The sequence below is a fragment of the Aethalodelphis obliquidens genome, unplaced genomic scaffold (assembly GCF_003676395.1).
Source record: "Aethalodelphis obliquidens isolate GAN/ISIS:26980383/991018 unplaced genomic scaffold, ASM367639v1 scaffold34, whole genome shotgun sequence".
Taxonomy (NCBI): domain Eukaryota; kingdom Metazoa; phylum Chordata; class Mammalia; order Artiodactyla; family Delphinidae; genus Aethalodelphis; species Aethalodelphis obliquidens.
Window position 1 is genome coordinate 20,984,826 of NW_020837978.1, and position 17,689 is coordinate 21,002,514.

Consider the following 17,689-nt stretch of genomic DNA (forward strand, 5'->3'; position numbering starts at 1 on the left):
GTTTTCATCCTCTTAACCCCTAAAAGAGAAATAAACCTCCCATGTGAAGATATCCTTATCCCAGTATGAGAATAGAAAGTATCCTTAATAGAATTTGGGAATTCAACACTAAGAAAGCTGTATAAGCAAACTTCATTTGTCTGCTACCCCAAGTACAAGCCATATATGTGTGTGTGTGTGTGTGTGTGTATACACATATATATATATATATATATATATATATAGCCTGCTTTGGTTACTTCGGTGGTCTCATTTCTGAATGACCTCTGTGCGTACAAATTGTTTTTTTCCTCCGTTAATCTATGTCAATTTAATTATTAGACCAGGCAAAATAATTCAAATTTCCCTCTCCCTGATACAAGAAGTCCAGGGATGACGTCAGGTATGAGAAAAAGGGTGGGTCCTTGAGTAACCTGGAAAGCATCCTAGGCATGCTTTATGTGGCATGCACACACATACACGTGTGTGCACGTGAACATGAACATATTCAAGGACCCAGGCTGAGTACTACTGGAGAGCAGTTTGGTGTTAACTTATTTGCTTCTGTGCTGAGCAATACATCCTCTGGTGAAGGTCGTCATACTTTCTGTACTGAAAATAGAGACCTGGTACCCAAAACATGGGTTCCATGGGATTTCCAGAGTTCAACTTCCAGCAGCACCACCGGCAGAGTGGGCAGCAGTGCTGTCAGTGATACAGTTGGGCATAGCACTAGTGCACCAAATCTGGGGCCTGAACTAATAAGTATGTTCAGCACATCAGGAATTCATAGGTTGTTGCAGCATATAACTGAAAATTCAGATTGTGCAGAATGTGTCTGCACCCTGCATGAGAAACATAATATAGTCACTAAGGCAGAACTTAGGCTTTGCCATAACACCTATTATTCATCCTCAAAGAGCCAATGAGACAACAGCTCCCAACTTTCCTCTAACAAATGCAGAATCCTAGGACAAACCCTAGAGCAATGCCAGGTTTGTGGATCCAGTCAGGTTTTACAGATGTTGGCAGTGGGAACGCCCAGCCTTATTCCTGGGTTTACTCCCGGTCGGGGGGGATTAGGCAACACTGGAGGCTCTCCAGGAGCTACGTGAATAGCTCTGCAGAAAAGTGAGAACACACGTCCCATGGCAGGAACCAAAGACACTGGACACCAACAGTTTATTTAACAAACGTTGCAGACTGTTACTGGAGCAAATCCTCAGCTACAGAAACCAGAAGTCACCTTCAGAAACAGTGGGGATAGCGCAGTGCAATGTTTTTGAAACTTGAAGCAAAACTGCAAGTGTTAATGGCAATGCAATGTGATTTCTGTGTGACTATTGAAAGGCTTATTAGGCTCCCAGTCATCATCGCAGAACTTCTGCCATTTTAAAAAATGTAATTTTCAGGTGGAACGCAGGAAATACAAAAAGCAAACCAAAACTGGGGGTGGGGGGGCAGCTGGGGAGAAACAACAAAAATCCTCTGCATGAAAGTCCACAACAGCTTTATTTATAAATTAGAAACAACTTAATATCTTTCAACTGGTGAATGGTTAAATAAATTCTCATACACAATGCAATGCAATCCTACTCAGCAATAAAAAGGGAGGCCATTGATACATGCAACTACCTAGATGGGTAATGCTTAGTGAAAAAAGCCAGTCTCAAAATGTTGCATTTTGTATTATTCCATGTATATAACATTCTCAAAATGGCAATTCTAGAGATGGATAACAGATTAGTGATTGCCCCAGGACAGGGGAGAAGTGAGTGGATGTGAATACAAAAGTGTTACATTAAAGAGTTCGTTGGTGATGATGGAACAGTTTTGTGTCAGCGTTTAGATGGTAGTGACACATAAAATTGCACAGGGCTACACACACACACACACACATACACACACACACACACACACAAATGAGTGCATGGAAAAATTGGTGAGAGCTGAGTAAGGCCTGTAGGCTAGTTAAAAGTACTTTGCCGATGTCAATTACCTGGCTTTGATATTATAAGATAATAAGATTTCACCATTAGGGGAAACTGCGTTCGAGGAACTCTAGGTACTATTGGAGCAACTTTTGTGAATTTAGTTATTTCAAAATAACAATGTAAAAAAAGCTGTGATCTTTCTTTAGCAGTTGCTACTGTGTATTGCTTTGGATTCCAAGGCTTGTTTAACAAATTTTGGTGTGTTTTGGTTTGTTTTTGCATAAATAGCAGTGTTTTCCTTTCTTCTGGCTGTTCTAGTGATGACGTGTCCATTGAACAGCAGTTTGGTTCGTTTATGTTGGTGTGTGATTTTTTAGCTCTTGCTGTCACTACCTCAAAAGTAAATTGAGTTTTCAAATTTGATATTTGTAATCTCAAATTTACTGATGGGGTAATTGATTGAGCTACTGCTCAGCTCTTAGGACGGTGTGCTTGGTATATCATAGTGTGAAGTAAAAATAATCTCTTATTTTGAACATTCTATTTATTCCAAGGACATCATTTAAATCATAGTGCTCGACAATTTTTTTTAAATAATATAATAATCTAGGAAATATCACATTTTTACTTCTGGCACTTGCATAAAATCTTTTTGCCTAACATTGGCGTTTATGATAGCTTTGCATGAATTCCATGCACCAACCACAGTAAAGGACAATCACCCCTCCACCCTCTGTCCTCTATATAAGAACAGGGTATTATTAGCCCCTGACAATTTACATTCTTTTCCTCTGCAATCCTTCATTGTTCAAATTTATATGCTTAATCTGTATAAGTGAAAGCACACTGTACAAACTGGTGTTATATTAGAAATGCTTTGAAATCTTTCCATGTGCCTTAGGCCTGTCTGTATTATAAATACTTTGTTTTTAAGAACAAAGTCCAGGGCTATAGAAATTTATTGTTCACGAACTAGATGCTATTTTGTTTACAATAACTCCATTATCAATAGTATTGATCCTATTTTATGGATAAGGCCACTGAGTCTCAGATAGATTAATAAACATGCCCAATAATAGTTTGACAGCAGCTTGCTTATGGATTCCAAACCCAAAGCCTGGCGTGGTTGCTTGTCAATGTATTTATAAATTACTTTGTTTCGGGAATTTGGGCTTAAAGGCCAGTGGCAAAGATCCAAGAATATATGGAATGGATAAATCTTTAAACACATACAAACATACTTAAACGAGGCAATTCCCTTTGTGTATACGTTTGATGCTTCTGTTTAAAGATTCTTATTTTCTGAATACCAGTAAAACGCCCTAGCCCTTGTTCATTTCAGGTCTTAGAAGCAAGGGGCGGGGACCCAGTACGGTTTCCCGCCTTTCTGGTCTTGCAGTTTCCACAAAGGTCCGCACAATCGCTACATAAGGGGCTGCAGGTTGCTAGCGTTAGACTCGGTTGTCGTGCTTAGTTTTTCTCAGTTATGTCTGGACGGGGCAAGGGCGGGAAAGGCCTGGGCAAAGGGGGCGCTAAGCGTCACCGCAAGGTTCTGCGTGATAACATCCAGGGCATCACCAAGCCTGCTATCCGCCGTCTGGCCCGGCGTGGCGGTGTGAAGCGCATTTCCGGCCTCATCTACGAGGAGACTCGCGGGGTGCTGAAGGTGTTCCTGGAAAACGTAATCCGCGACGCTGTCACCTACACCGAGCACGCCAAGCGCAAGACTGTTACTGCCATGGACGTAGTCTATGCGCTCAAGCGCCAAGGACGCACTCTCTATGGCTTCGGCGGCTAAAATTGACTTTTGTAAGGTTTTTCTCTTTTTTTATAGCAAAGGTAAAGGCCCTTTTCAGGGCCACCTACCTTTTCTATGAAAGAGCTCACACTGGCCATTTCGTGGTCTGTAGGGTAGTTTGGTACAGATGGGAGAAGTGAAGCACTAAAACGTTGCTTAGACATAGTTCGGTCTTCAGTCCCTAAGGTGTTTTCACAATGCTGGAGGTGTTACTATCGCAGTTCCTGATGTATAGATTAACTGAGGACCAACAGGTGGCTAGTGGCTAAATGTGGCCACGCAGCTGGTAAGTAAAGGGTCATGGGTTCTTTGAGTAGAAATAAATATTTGGGGTGTCCACAGACACTAGAGTACAGCTCTTACATGGCTTATATACTAAATTAAATTATGAAAATGTGACAAGACAAAGGAGTTTGGGCTAGGATAGTTAATGGTAGAAAAGGAACTAGGAAGATAAAGGCTAGTTTAACAATGCAGAGTTCTCTCTGTTTTAAGCTTCCTATCTGGTGATAATGCTATTTTCTTCCTGGTACAGGGAGGGAATCTTCCATATGGGAGTTTGATTTCCTGTTTTCAGAAGGAAAATAGGTCAGAGTGCTCTTTTGCACCTGTTTTTCAAGTGCCTTTAGCTCAAAATAACTCAAGCCAAAGTGGCATATTTTAGGGTGGCATATTCTGCCACACTTCACCTCCAAGCACACTACCAGGCAACTTTCCCAGAGGTCACAGAGCAGAAAGGGTCACAGACCAAATTAAAATGCTTAGAAATTTTAATCAATTTAAACCATGTTGCAAAAAGCATGGGGAAATAGATGGACAGCAGAGCATAGTTAGGATAAGACAAACAAGTGGAAGGTCCTCGCTAGATGAATCCTGTTATTTACACAATGTTCATATAATCTCCTTTGCTCTCTGCCACATCAGCCTTCCTTCCTGATGATGGGCCTCTGAGGACCAGAGTTAAGTTGAACAAGAGGACTGAGCAGGTGGAAGGTAGCTGGGCCAATCACACACAGTTGCTCTATTAAACAGATCTAGGGGTATATTTGCTTGGTCTATAGTTGTCACTCACCAGTGGGTTTTATCTGCATCCTATGGGCAGAGGTCAAGTGGGTGGCTGACTTAAGATATTAAGTATGAGATGCCTCATAGATGCTGAGAATTTTACGTGCCTCGTGAATGTGTGGTGCCCACTTGGTCCTTCAATCCCATCCTCTCTGTGTTAAGCACACGTTTATCTCTAGTCTCTGAGTCTAACGTATACTTAGATGTAACTTAACGTATACTCAGTCCTTCGCAGAACTGAGCACTCTTCAATAACATAGTGAATCCCCCTTACACCTGCCTCCTCTCCCCTCACTCTTCCCTGCTCTTTCCTCAGCCAAATACCTGCTACTCCTTCTGGGCCCGGCTGTCATATTGAAACGGAGCAGGACAGTATGGTCTATGCCCCCATGTTCTCAGCCTGACTTTTGTCTGTGTAAAGGCTTTAGCCAAAGAATAAGTTTAATCAGAGAAGTGAGAAAATACAGAAACAAAGGAAAACTGTCAAAGAAGACCAAATAATAATAGTTTAGTCCTTAAGCATAGTCAAGGACATTTAGTTCCTCCTCAAGGGCTATAGTTAATGTTCTGAGCCACATCCTGTGAGCTGCCTTGTAGGCACTGAAACCCCCGCCAGGTGGAAGAAGTTAACTACATGATGACCAGACTGCAGCCATGACATAAGATGCCACAAATCCGAGAAATGGCCTCAAAGAAATGGGAACAAACCGACCCTGGAAGTAAAGACTAACTGTACTTAATAATCAAGATGATGCTGGTCAGACCACCACATGACCAATTTCAAGATGACTGTGAGAGCTGACTGGACTGTTTCTGCATGTAGCGCCCTCCCTCAGCCTGGAAAAGCTCTTGCCCACTGATTATCAGTGGGGGAGAGTGAGCCTTTGGACAGACGTTCGCCCTCCCCCTCCCCCCACCCCAGTTGCTGGCATCCAAAATAAAGCAAACTTTCCTTTCCACCAACCTTGCCTCTTTATTGGCTTCTGAGCAGCGAGCAGCCAGACCCCACTTCCGGTTACAATATGATCTTCTTCCTCATATCCTCATCGCTTCCTTGCCTGCAAAGGGCTCTAAGAATGAAATTTCTGACCATAAGTGTTCCTATCTGAATATAGTCTATCTTTTATTATTTTTTCTAATTGTTTTTGTTTAACCTTCTGGTTCAACCAAGCTATAAATTACTGGAAGTTAGAACTAAGCTTTCTTCTTTCCTGGTGTCACTCATATATCAATGCATAGACTGAATATTCAAGGAGGATCCACTAACTTGGGGCAAAACACAATTACACCCTTATTGTGTAGCCTTTGAACCCAGCGTTGGCAGAGGCAATCTGCCACGGGCTCTGAGGGTGTGCCAAGAATGCCATTTATCAGAGTTGAGGAACCTTAAAGAATGGGATAGTGACTGTCCCCAGACAAAGAGCGGATTTGCTTAGTACACTCAAGTTCAATCCCCCAAGCTGTACCCTGGCTGTGATGCAAACCCACTGTGTGTGCAGTATCCATCTGGGCCCCTCCAGGTCGCCCCTGTGGGACCTGATGGACAAGGGGATCCAATGCAAAATTGCTGCTTGATGTGCTGTGCTGTAATAAAGCCTCTTGTCTCTGACCTAGGAGTGTTGTGTCTACTGCCAGCAGCCATGAAAGACTTACAGGTTATCTTATTATCTTGTAAGTAGGGTAAGATCCCAGACTCTTCACAAACTCTGACACAAAGTGAAGAAGGAGAAGAAGAAGGAGAAGGAGAAGGAGAGGAAGGGGAAGGGGAGGAAGAGGAAGGGGAAGGAGAAAGAAGGAGAAGGCAGCGAGGTGGAGAGGGAGAGGCGGGAGGAGGAGAAGGGGGCGGAGAGAGAGAGGGTACGAGTGCAGCATTTTATTCCAGGGAGCTCCTCAATAGCTGTCTGCCCCTCTTGGTGGCACTATCAGGCCTGGAATAAGTGTTAGGTTTGTCCAGCCTCAGAATCTCTCTTTCTTTCTTTATCTCTCACTCTCTCTTTTTTCCTACACGGCATAATGAAATTTGCAACTCACTCAGATTTCTGCAGTGGGAGGGACTGATTGTAGATTGGGAATAATGCAGGCAGAGAGACCTGTCAGGCCACTATAGGGATTAGAAAGCTGTATAGGAGAAACAAAACTTTCCTCTACCCTTTTAGGGTCTCTAGCTGGGCTTGAGAATTAAGTTGACATAAGACAGGTTAACATGAGAAAAGCACACAAATTTTATTTAATCTTTTTACATGTACATGGGAGTCTTCACAGGAAAATGAAGACCCAAAAAGCAGTTAAGCCTAAGTGCTTAAATACTAAGTTGAACAAAGAGTAGTAATTGTGAAATAGCAATTAAAATATATGAGGAGACTAAAGGAAGATAAGGATTATTTTAACAAGGTCTGTATAGATTCTCTCATCCTGGATTCCCCATTTCTGGTGATAAGAATGTTCATTTCCTCCTGGTATAGGGATGGCACGTTTCACATGGGATAATTATCTGCTTTCGGGAAGAAAAGGGGAGATCACAGCCCCATTCTTTCATTAGCTGTTTTTCAAGCGCCTTAGCTCAAAATAATCCTTATGCCAAAGTGGCATATTTTGGGGCGGCATATTCTGCTCCATTTCAGCTGATATTCAATTTCCGGGGTGCCAAGATGTCTCACCATTTACGGCACACTCTGGAAGAGACGGCTCAAGGAGGATCTATGAACTGATAATGGAGAACAAGGGTTTGTTAATTGAGTGGAAGCACAGAATAGAGGAATAGGACCCAAAGAAGCAAACTGAGAAGGATCGTGGAGAATAGGATCTGGGTTAGGAAGAAAGGTACCACAAAACACTGTGAGAAGATTGTGAAGGCAGGAGTAATAAACAGGGTCAGATGTGCATGGTTTTGGCCATTCGAAGGTCACTGGTAACTATGCCAAGGATATATTTAGTGAGTGATTTGTGAAGAAGTCATATAATCAGGAAAAGACATGAGGATAGTGACTCCAGATTACCCAAGGCTTGGAGATTTGATAAATGGAAAGGATCTAGTAATTGACAGAGGTATGGATTAAACTGAGAGACACTGAAACATATTTATATGTAGATGGGAAAGAGCCAGTAGAAAGAGGAATAAAACTTTAAGCTGGGATATCACTATGATTAGATCAGGATGACCAACTAATCTATTGTGCAAATAAGTTATTGATAGTGGAAGTGGGCTCCATTAATAACTATCTTAAGATAACAGGGACAGAATGAAACTGTCCCTGGGTGTGTGTTCACCCACACACCAGGGTGTGTTTTCACAAACACAAAGCTTCTGGGAGTGAAAGATTTAGAACACAGGTGGCAGGATGAGCATGAGAAGGCCTGAAGAGCACCTCTTCCGCCTGGTGGGAAAATGGAGAGGTAAGGATGCAGTCAGAGGTGGGATGGCCATAAGAAAGGTCACATTATCAACGTTTTGGAAACAAAGCATTAAGAGTGATGACCTCTTAGTCATGTTAAGAGTTCCAACGCGTCCTCAGGAGTACGCTAGATAAGACAAAATTTTACAATGTCTCTTCCACCCGATTTGAGTTCACTACCTATGGCTCCATCTATCCAGAGCTATCTGCGACGTTTTCTGTAGGAAGAAGGCTGCTTAAAGGCCCCAGGTGCCCTCTTCAGGACACTAGGTGCTGGGTCACTGGGACATTCTGGACAAGTTAATTTTAATGTTTTGGGGGGTAAAATGAACTCAAACATGTTGAAATGCGAAAACTGATGCCACGTCAAATGCCAATTCACTTCTGTTGAGTAAAAACTCCAGCAGTTCCACTGCACGATTTTGTTTTTGGCATGTCTGAGAGCCGCCATCTTGAGATGATATCTAACTCGGAAAAAAGACCAAAAAAACGCGACAGCCGGGGTCTACAAAGAGAAAGCGACTGCCTTAATTAAAATCGGCACCCAGTATTAATATAAAACATTAAATATTACCTTTGTTTCTCCTTTGTACTAGTTAGCAGCCCTTCATGTGACCAAGTGGGTGGCCCTGAGAAGGGCCTTTTGTGAGTAAACAAGAGCTTCACAGCCGAAGACCGCAACGAAACTTAGCCGCCGAAGCCGTAGAGAGTGCGTCCCTGGCGTTTGAGCGCGTAAACCACGTCCATGGCGGTGACAGTCTTGCGCTTGGCGTGCTCGGTGTAGGTGACAGCGTCGCGGATTACATTCTCCAAGAACACCTTCAGCACCCCGCGGGTCTCCTCATAGATAAGACCAGAAATACGCTTCACACCACCACGCCGGGCGAGACGGCGGATAGCAGGTTTGGTGATGCCCTGGATGTTGTCACGGAGAACTTTACGATGACGCTTGGCGCCCCCCTTTCCCAGACCCTTCCCACCTTTGCCTCGACCAGACATGACTAACAGCGACTTCTAATCTCTTACAGCGCTTAACCCTGGGCTGCAGCCTCTTATATATCAGTTTTACGGACCTATTAGGAAACTGAAACGGCGGGGGCGGGAACGAGACCTCTGCCCCCGACTCTTCCCTTCCTCACTGGCCGTCTGCTATTGCCTAGCAGGGAAGGGGGCGGGGAAATGCGACTCAGTATCTGTTTCCTGTTTCCTGGTTGGGGTCCAGAGTTGCTGGTTTTGTGGACTCTAATCGTGTGCCTGTGGGTTTTCTCAATTAATATTGTACAAGTCTCCTCACCACTTTTATTATTTAACAAAAGGAGGCAGTACCGCCACATTTGTCTGCAAAAGGGAGAGAAAGCAGAATAAAATTAATTTGAAAACATGAAGATACTTTAAAAAATGTAAGTATTCTTAAAGACTCTAGTAATGCTTATTAAGTTTGGCTGATCCTGAACGTTTCCGTTTGGCGAAGCGTTTACATAACCATCGTTTTTCAGCATTCCTGGTAAAGAGGGATGTCTAGTAAGGGGAGCCAACATTAATTGAATTTCCGCTCTTTTCTCCCCAATTTATAAAGCACTATTTACATTGTGAGGATGAAGAATCCCAGGATTGAAGACCTAATCCTGTTCTAATAAATGGTATTGTTGGGGGTAGAACTGAGGTCTTCTGATTCTGTGGTCTTATGTCCTTGCCATCTACCACCGAGCTATGTCATTAAAGCATTGAAGATACATCAGGATGAATAAGTTTGCAAATTAACAGAATATTTAAAAAATAACAAAAGAGTGAAATACTGTCCAAGTAAAAAGGGTAACTGAAGTTCTACACACAGATAAGTATTGGTTAATAGACAAATGCCAACATTACTCACAGTCCACAAATTCACATTGAGTGCCTTCTATGTAACTACAGAGGTGATTTAAAAAAAAAAAAAAAAGCCTTCTCTGCTGGTGCTTACCATATAAGCGGTCAGAGGATTATTAACTTCCTTGAGTCACAAACTTTTTGAGATTTAGTTCAGGTGCAGTTACCTGTGGATTTAGACATGGTGATCTCCCCTGCTCTCCTTTTTGAGAAAGTCACTGAACAAGAATCATTGATTCATTGCATTTATTCATTCAACAATTTAGGGTCTACTATACGCCAAGAGTGGTGTACAAATACCAGATTTACAAAGACAATCACACATTCTTTTAAAGAACTTAAACTCTAGCTGAAGAAAGAGAAAAGTAAACTCGGGGTGAGGGGCCATGTAATCAGCCCACCATCCTCCTAGATTCATCCTGGTAGTGATGGGTGGAGCAGTCATATCCCAGCAACATTAGCATCACCTGGGAGCTTGTTAGACATACAGAATTTCAGGACCAGTCGCAAATCTACTGAACTGATACGACATTTTTAAGATCCTCAAGTGAGTGGTTTGCTTATTCAAGTTTGAGAAGAATTGTTTTAGAGCTGTGCTTTCCTATATTTGTATTAGCTACTAGCCACATATGCCCATTTAAATTAATTAAAATTAAATAAAATTAAAAATTAATTTCTTCAGTCACTCTACCTTTAAGTAAGTGCTCAATAACCACAGGCAAGTGTAGTTGTTGTCTGTTCTACAGTGCAGATATGGAACATTTCCATCATTGCAATAGGTTGCATTGGGCTGTATTGTGATAGAGAACTTCTTCTGGAGAACTTGTAGCCCAGACTGGGAAAGAGAGTGTGGTAGGTACCTGAGAATGAGGCTTGCTGCAGGAAATGAGGATTGGAGTATTTCTGAGGTATAATAGAAATTAGTCACCTTCTGCGTGTACCAGATATTACAGATACACAGAGGGACATGTAAAAATGAAAGTGGAAGTTTGAGAGTAGTAGTGTCCTTTTTAGGAAATAAAATGAATAATATTGATATATAGTTGTGCTTGAAGGGGAGTTTCAAGTGGTAGAGTGTCCTCAGGTGAGACCATCTGATAGGAAATTAAAATAGATGTGATTTCTCATCACCCTTCTGAACACATTACATTGTAAAACAATGCTCTATTTGCTCTATAGCCCTTATTTTTAATTTGGCCTTTTTGATATTTAGTCAACATAGTCACTCTTCTCCTTAAATGTTTGAAATGTACTGAATTTTGGAACACTTAAGTACAGCCCCTGTGGATTGCCCTGGTGAGCCCTACCTATCTCTTTCACAGTCATTTACTATGGTGAGTGGGGGCTTGACACCAAAATTGAGAGAACATGAAGTTGTGAGACATCCATCACTTGTTTAACTTTAGTTTTTCTTATTTATTTTTTACATCTATAAAGTAAAAATAGTTCAAATCTTAGTCTAGCAGAAAGTCAATGGTTTTAGAATATATACAGATTTAGGATTCAAAAGAAATACAGATAACTTTTTTGTGGGCTACCAAGTAATAGGTGAAACGTTTCAACTTTATAGTCCCATGGGGTGATCCAGCTTTCAAGAACCTTGTCCATGCTACAGTTAGAGCATAAATACCTGGATCTCAAGAGATAACAGTACCTACACACAGTATAGCTCCAACCTCCTATACACATCTAGGGCAGAACTTTTCAGGTGAAATCAAGTCTCAATTATTGCCCTCCAGGAATGGCAGAGATTACCTATAAACAATTAAGCAGATGACCCTGAGCCCCAATGCCTTCTCACTTATTTGGGACCTAAATAGCCATGGGAACCGGTAACAGTTGCACAAGAAAGAAATGGTGGCATCTGCTGTAGAAAGAACTTTTCACCTATCTTAAATTGAGTACATACAACTTAGGGAACAATTTCAACAAGTATTCAACAACTGATATCATGACTACAATGATCATCAAAATAGTAAAGGTTTAAAAATCTGAATTTTAATTTTATCTTTAGGTCTAGATAGTATTAGGCTCTGGGCTGAAAAGGAAAAGGGCGTTATATAATGTTTGTTACTATTGCTATTGACAGTGATGATACTGAGGATGACAAGTAGCCCCATCCTCCAGACAAATGTAAAATGCCTTCCCTGGGAAAATTGGAATGTTCTAGATCCAATCCTATAAGCTTCCCTCTTTATACACTGTATTTGTAATTGGTATATAACATGGTCTCAAGTCCCAGAGACTTAGTTACAGACAGTGCCAGCCAATAATGACTATTTAAAAACAAGCCAAGTCATTTTTATGGAATTAGTTCAGTGCAAAGAGATGACATCTTTTAAGTTGATTATCCTGTCTTGGAGTTATATGAAAAAATTCTCAAGTCACTATTGACTGTAGGCCAGAATAAATAGATTTTAGGAAGTAGGGGTATTTATTTAAAAAAAAACACAACACCAAAATAGTTTTCTTGTTTGTTTATTTTGACAAACATGAGGTTTAATTTCAGTATCTGATTATTTGGTGGATATTAATTTTGTGCTTAATTATCCAATATTTATCGAATTCCATTAGCTCTCTGTGTTACAAAGAGATGGAGTAGGAAATCAGTCATGTTTGCTATGAAATATTTATTCAACTCCTTAGTGGACACATTCAGCCAATTAATTTAGGTCATGATAGCCTAGTTCATATTTTGTTAGTAAAAATCCCAGGGAAACTTATGAAGATTCAGTAAGTGAGTTTAATGAGAATTTTTTTTTACTTTCTAGTCCTCTGTGTCCCTATTTGCAATGTTGAAAAAAGATAAATCAAATTTGTATTTTAAGTATCATTTTGAAATATAGGAAATATGTACATAATTCTGTGCTAAATAATGGAGGAAGAAAATCTTATGGACGGAATATCATTAGGCAATATACAATTTTAACCCACTTGATCTTACAGAGTTCTTGAGCTCAGAGCTGGTAAAATGATGTAGAACTGCCAATCTGTTGCTTCATGATTCACTTTTCTTCTTTGTAGATGGTGTGATTGATCTCTAATGCCCATTCTAGGTCAGAAAAATCTATTATACTAATTTTTAGAGCAGGTTGGTGACTCTATTTGGAGCTGTTTATCTAGAAAATAAATGGAGCAGCCTCACACCCCATCCTTCCAAAAATGTTTAAATCACCGAAACACTGGGAGCAAACCCAGTTTACACACTGGTCACTCAAATACTTTTTTAAAAAATCTATCCTTTTAAAAATACTTATCCATCTTGTACGTAGAATTTTCTACCCCAGTGCCAATTCCCAGTGCTTAGAGCAAACAAGTTGCAGGAGAGCTGTGCTATTGCTCCCGCGAAAAAACCGATTTTCCTTGTATATTTGAGTAAAAATGAGGTTATTTATATAAGGTTGAAAAGAAAACAATGTGTATGACAATGCCCTGGAAGAAAGATTTGCAAAGGAAGCAGAGAGAACTAGTAATTTTAAGGAAAATCTGAAAGTTGTCTCAATTTGACCGAAGTTTCCAAGGGAGTTGGGGGAATCAGGAAAGTTTCAGGGGGCCGGCTTTGAAACTAGGTATAGCAAATAAGGCAGGAATGAAGCCTGAAGAGTCTCGGATCAGTTTCCCCCAAATCCCTAATTATTTCGTGCCCAGACTTCTTATATTTTTCTTCTTTTTTAAGGGGCAAAAAACACAGCCATTCGGCAGAGCCGAGGAGCCCTTCGTAGCAGCGCGGCGCACGGAAAAGGCAACCAATCATCACGCAGCGACTCTCTATATAAACCCCCAGCCGGCGGTTCCCGGGACACGCCGTTCTGACAGTTTAAGCTTACTTTTTGTCTTTCCTGGCTAAACAGAAAAATGTCGGAGACTGCTCCAGTTGTTCCTGCTGTTCCCGCACCTACAGAGAAAACACCTGTTAAGAAGAAGACAAAGAAAACGGGCGCAGCTGCTGGAAAACGCAAGGCGTCCGGGCCCCCGGTGTCCGAGCTCATCACCAAGGCTGTCGCCGCCTCCAAGGAGCGCAGCGGCGTGTCCTTGGCCGCGCTGAAGAAAGCGCTGGCGGTCGCTGGTTATGACGTGGAGAAGAACAACAGCCGCATCAAGCTGGGTCTTAAGAACTTGGTGAGCAAGGGCACCCTGGTGCAGACCAAGGGCACTGGCGCTTCAGGTTCTTTCAAGTTCAACAAAAAGGCGGCCACCGGGGAAACCAAGCCCAAGGCTAAGAAGGCAGGCGCGGCCAAGCCCAAGAAGGCTGCTGGGGCAGCTAAGAAGCCCAAGAAGGCCACGGGCGCGGCTACCCCCAAGAAGGCCGCTAAGAAGACCCCTAAGAAAACCAAGAAACCGGGGGTGGCTGCTGGGGCCAAGAAGGTGGCCAAGAGCCCGAAAAAGGCGAAGGCAGCCAAGCCGAAGAAGGCGGCTAAGAGTCCGGCCAAGGCCAAGGCCCCCAAAGCCAAGGCAACCAAGCCTAAAGCTACCAAACCCAAGGCTACAAAGGCGAAGAAGGCGGCCTCCAAGAAGAAGTAAATCGGTAGCGGGACGTCCTACTTTGCAAATCTCAAAGGCTCTTTTCAGAGCCACCCACTAATTTCAGATAAAAGAGCTTAGCCGGATATGTTTCCGTAGGTAACCAACAAGCCTTGTAATAAGGTAAAATTCTTTTTTAAACTTAAGCAATTTTTTTAAACTTGCCGCCCTAACGTGATTGGCTATGCGTCAGGGTGCGCGCGCACCGCCACGTACAAAGCTCTCCGAATGTTGTGATCACAGTCCTCTAATGAGAGTTTAGTGGCTCTCAAAAGAGCCTTTGCGGCAGATTCACTTGCCCTTGGCCCTGTGGTGGCTCTCGGTCTTCTTGGGCAGCAGCACGGTCTGGATGTTAGGCAGTACGCCGCCCTGAGCGATGGTGACTTTGCCCAGCAGCTTGTTGAGCTCGTCGTTGCGGATGGCCAGCTGCCGGTGACGCGGGATGATACGCGTCTTCTTGTCACGGGCCGCGTTGCCCGCCAGCTCCAGGATCTCGGCCGTCAGGTGCTCCAGCACCGCTGTCAGGTACACCGGCGCGCCGGTCCCGACCCGCTCGGCATAGTTACCCTTGCGAAGCAGGCCGTGGACTCGACCCACGGGGAACTAGAGCCCGCCCCGCGAGGAGCGGGTCTTGGCCTTTGCTCGCGCTTTGCCGCCCTCTTTTCCTCGTCCAGACATGTTAGGAAAGAAATAGTGCAGCTTGAGGAAAGGGTTATTATAGTCTCTGGATGTTTCTAAAATTTCTATTCCCATTGGTTTGCAGAGGCTATTGAGAGAGTTAACCAATCAGAACGCACTTCTGGAGTTACTTGCATGGGCTCCAGGAGAAAATACTGCACCAATTAGAGGCTGAGATATTAAGACTTGTATTGATACATACTTGGAAGCAGTTGGAAAGCTTGGATTTTTCCGCTTGATAAATGTAGTCCTATTTTGGGGGAGTATTCATGCTATTGTTATTCTGCCTAAATCTGCATAATTGTTGCTACCACCCTGACACCAAGGGATAGAAAAAAGTAAGCTACCCCTGGCGGTTTATAATTTACGCTTTTCTTTGCCAGATTTTTTTCCCCCTCAGATGTTGACAAGATCCAGGGAGCTGGGTTGGTGGTCTAATATCTTTTGGTGAATAGGCAACAAACAGGGAGGCAGAAACAAGTAAAAACCGTTGATAAAGGGAACGAGATTGCTTAGAGAGCACCTTGAGCTGGAATAACCAGGGCAAAATAAATGCCTCTAGGAAGATGGGTTGACCTGATATTACATCATTTCCCCTTCATCCCTGTTTTTGTTGTTGTTATTTTCTGAGGAAGGCCACTCGATTTTATTGGCAAATCTTGACCAAAATCTGAGTTCTGCAGACCATTAGGGGGTTGTAAACATGGATGGGGAAAAATTACATCTTTATTTTACCAAACTCTAAATGCAGCTAAGCATTTCCTTCAAGTGTATCTGTAGGCAGCTAATCACAATGGATTTTGCAGTGCCTCTGACTTTTTCAACAGTGGCCATCACAGATGTTCTTGGATCACTTTGAAGATATTGCAGATATCTTGAAATAAAATTTACATCATTCTGATTCCTTGAAACTGACATTTGTTATTCCACCTCTTGTTCCTTGTTATTTGATGTGACTAATGAAACACATTTTACGTAAAAGAAATACATTTTGACAGCTGTATTTTAATGTGGCTAATTTTCTTATCCTGTATGCTTTAAGTATTTTAAAACATTGTATTCAGAAGATATTTGTTTACAGGTTTCTCCAGACTATCCATAGAGTCCACTATACAAAACAAGTCATGAGTCCCTGAGCAGATCTTCAGTGGCAAACACCTCATGGTTGAAAGACTTCATCTTATTTCTTTGTTTACAACATACCCAGCGGCCCCCGCCCCCCGCCCCCAGCTACACATACACACACACACACAACTTACTGGTTAATAGTTTATTAAACTTTACTATTTAAACTTTCTTTAAAAGACAAAAGGAGGTAGCCTGTGATTACCTTTCTAGCTTTTCTAAGCAGGAGTTCATCTTTTCCCCATCACAACTGTATTCCATACTTTCTTCTTTCTAGAAAGGGCCAAAAAACCCTCCTCTTAGAAGACTGGTTTGGTTGAGAAGGCGATTTGCATAAATGGGAAGATGTGAAATGGTTACTTAGAAGAATCTTTTTGAAAATAAGAGATTGCATCAAGGGGGAAAGATAAGGAAGGGGGAAGAGACCTGTGAGGTCTTTAATACCCAGAATGAGAGAGTTTGGCTTTTGATTATGAGTGATGAGGAATAAGTGTTATGTGGGAATGTGACAGTCAGCAAGAGTGGTTACTATATAGTATCTCTGTAGTTCGTTACATTTTACAAACCACTTCTATGCCTGCCTCACTATAAAGCATTTGCAGTAGGTATAGCTAAGCTGCTTGATTATTATTAGACTGCACCGCGTGGCTTGTGGGATCTTAGTTCCCCAACCAGGGATTGAACCCAGTCCATGGCAGTGAAAGTCCTAACCACTGCACTGCCAGGGAATTCCCTAAGCTACTTGTTTTAAAGTTAAGAAAATTGTGGCTTAGAAAGATGAAATGGCCAGAATCACCTTGTCAATAAATGGTGGACCTGGGTCTCAAACACAAGTTTCTTTATTCCTAGTGTCATTTTCTGAGCACTGCTGCCCATCTATTATGTCAACTGGAAAAGGAGTAGAGTTCTCTATTTCCTTTTTAGGCTCATCCAGAAAAAAATAACATTCATGTATTTCTATTTTAGGCCCTTTATGAGCTATCCAATTCACAATCCCTTTGGAATGCACCAGAAGGGATTAAACACGATTCAATCAATGCTCTTCTAGTTTTACACTGGTTTATGTAAATTAATATTCATATTCCTTTGCTTGGGACAGCTTCTAATTTACAAGGAAATCAGAACTTGTTTAACTCTTTCTCCATCTCCCAAAATTTTTGTTGCAGTTAAAGCAGGTTAAAATGAACCTCTCGGGATGGTCTTGATATTCTGCAGCAGGATGATGAGGGATCAGGAAGCTCATTCCTAGTCCCTGTATTTATTTCATCAGTAAACCACATCCCTAGGAGGGTCTCCTGAAACACTCATCCTTGCATTTCTTATGTTCTTTT

The 17,689-nt window shown here is 42.1% G+C and overlaps 3 protein-coding genes and 1 pseudogene across 3 annotated transcripts; 2 read left to right on the plus strand and 2 right to left on the minus strand.

The window, feature by feature from the left end:
* The first annotated feature begins 357 nt into the window (after positions 1-357).
* Positions 358-5,264, plus strand: LOC113631862 (histone H4). The gene has a single exon (XM_027128605.1). The coding sequence runs from the start codon at positions 3,400-3,402 to the stop codon at positions 3,709-3,711; it is 312 nt and encodes a 103-aa protein (XP_026984406.1). The 5' UTR covers positions 358-3,399; the 3' UTR covers positions 3,712-5,264.
* A 1,710-nt stretch (positions 5,265-6,974) lies between these two features.
* LOC113631858 (histone H4) lies at positions 6,975-9,287 on the minus strand. The gene is made up of 2 exons (XM_027128600.1): positions 8,743-9,287; positions 6,975-7,480 (listed from the first exon to the last, which is right to left on the minus strand). Exon 1 carries the CDS (start codon positions 9,165-9,167, stop codon positions 8,856-8,858), a length of 312 nt encoding a protein of 103 aa, XP_026984401.1. The 5' UTR covers positions 9,168-9,287; the 3' UTR covers positions 6,975-7,480; positions 8,743-8,855.
* Positions 9,288-9,338: 51 nt separating this feature from the next.
* Positions 9,339-16,148, plus strand: LOC113631833 (histone H1.3). Its single transcript, XM_027128569.1, has 2 exons — positions 9,339-9,568; positions 13,711-16,148. Exon 2 carries the CDS (start codon positions 13,890-13,892, stop codon positions 14,553-14,555), a length of 666 nt encoding a protein of 221 aa, XP_026984370.1. The 5' UTR covers positions 9,339-9,568; positions 13,711-13,889; the 3' UTR covers positions 14,556-16,148.
* LOC113631841 (histone H2A type 1-like) lies at positions 14,813-15,327 on the minus strand (annotated as a pseudogene).
* Positions 16,149-17,689: the final 1,541 nt, after the last annotated feature.

What these genes read in the sequence shown, in the direction of transcription:
- LOC113631862 (XM_027128605.1), top strand. Translation starts at nt 3,400, where the DNA reads ATGTCTGGACGGGGCAAGGGCGGGAAAGGCCTGGGCAAAGGGGGCGCT.
- LOC113631858 (XM_027128600.1), bottom strand. Translation starts at nt 9,167, where the DNA reads ATGTCTGGTCGAGGCAAAGGTGGGAAGGGTCTGGGAAAGGGGGGCGCC.
- LOC113631833 (XM_027128569.1), top strand. Translation starts at nt 13,890, where the DNA reads ATGTCGGAGACTGCTCCAGTTGTTCCTGCTGTTCCCGCACCTACAGAG.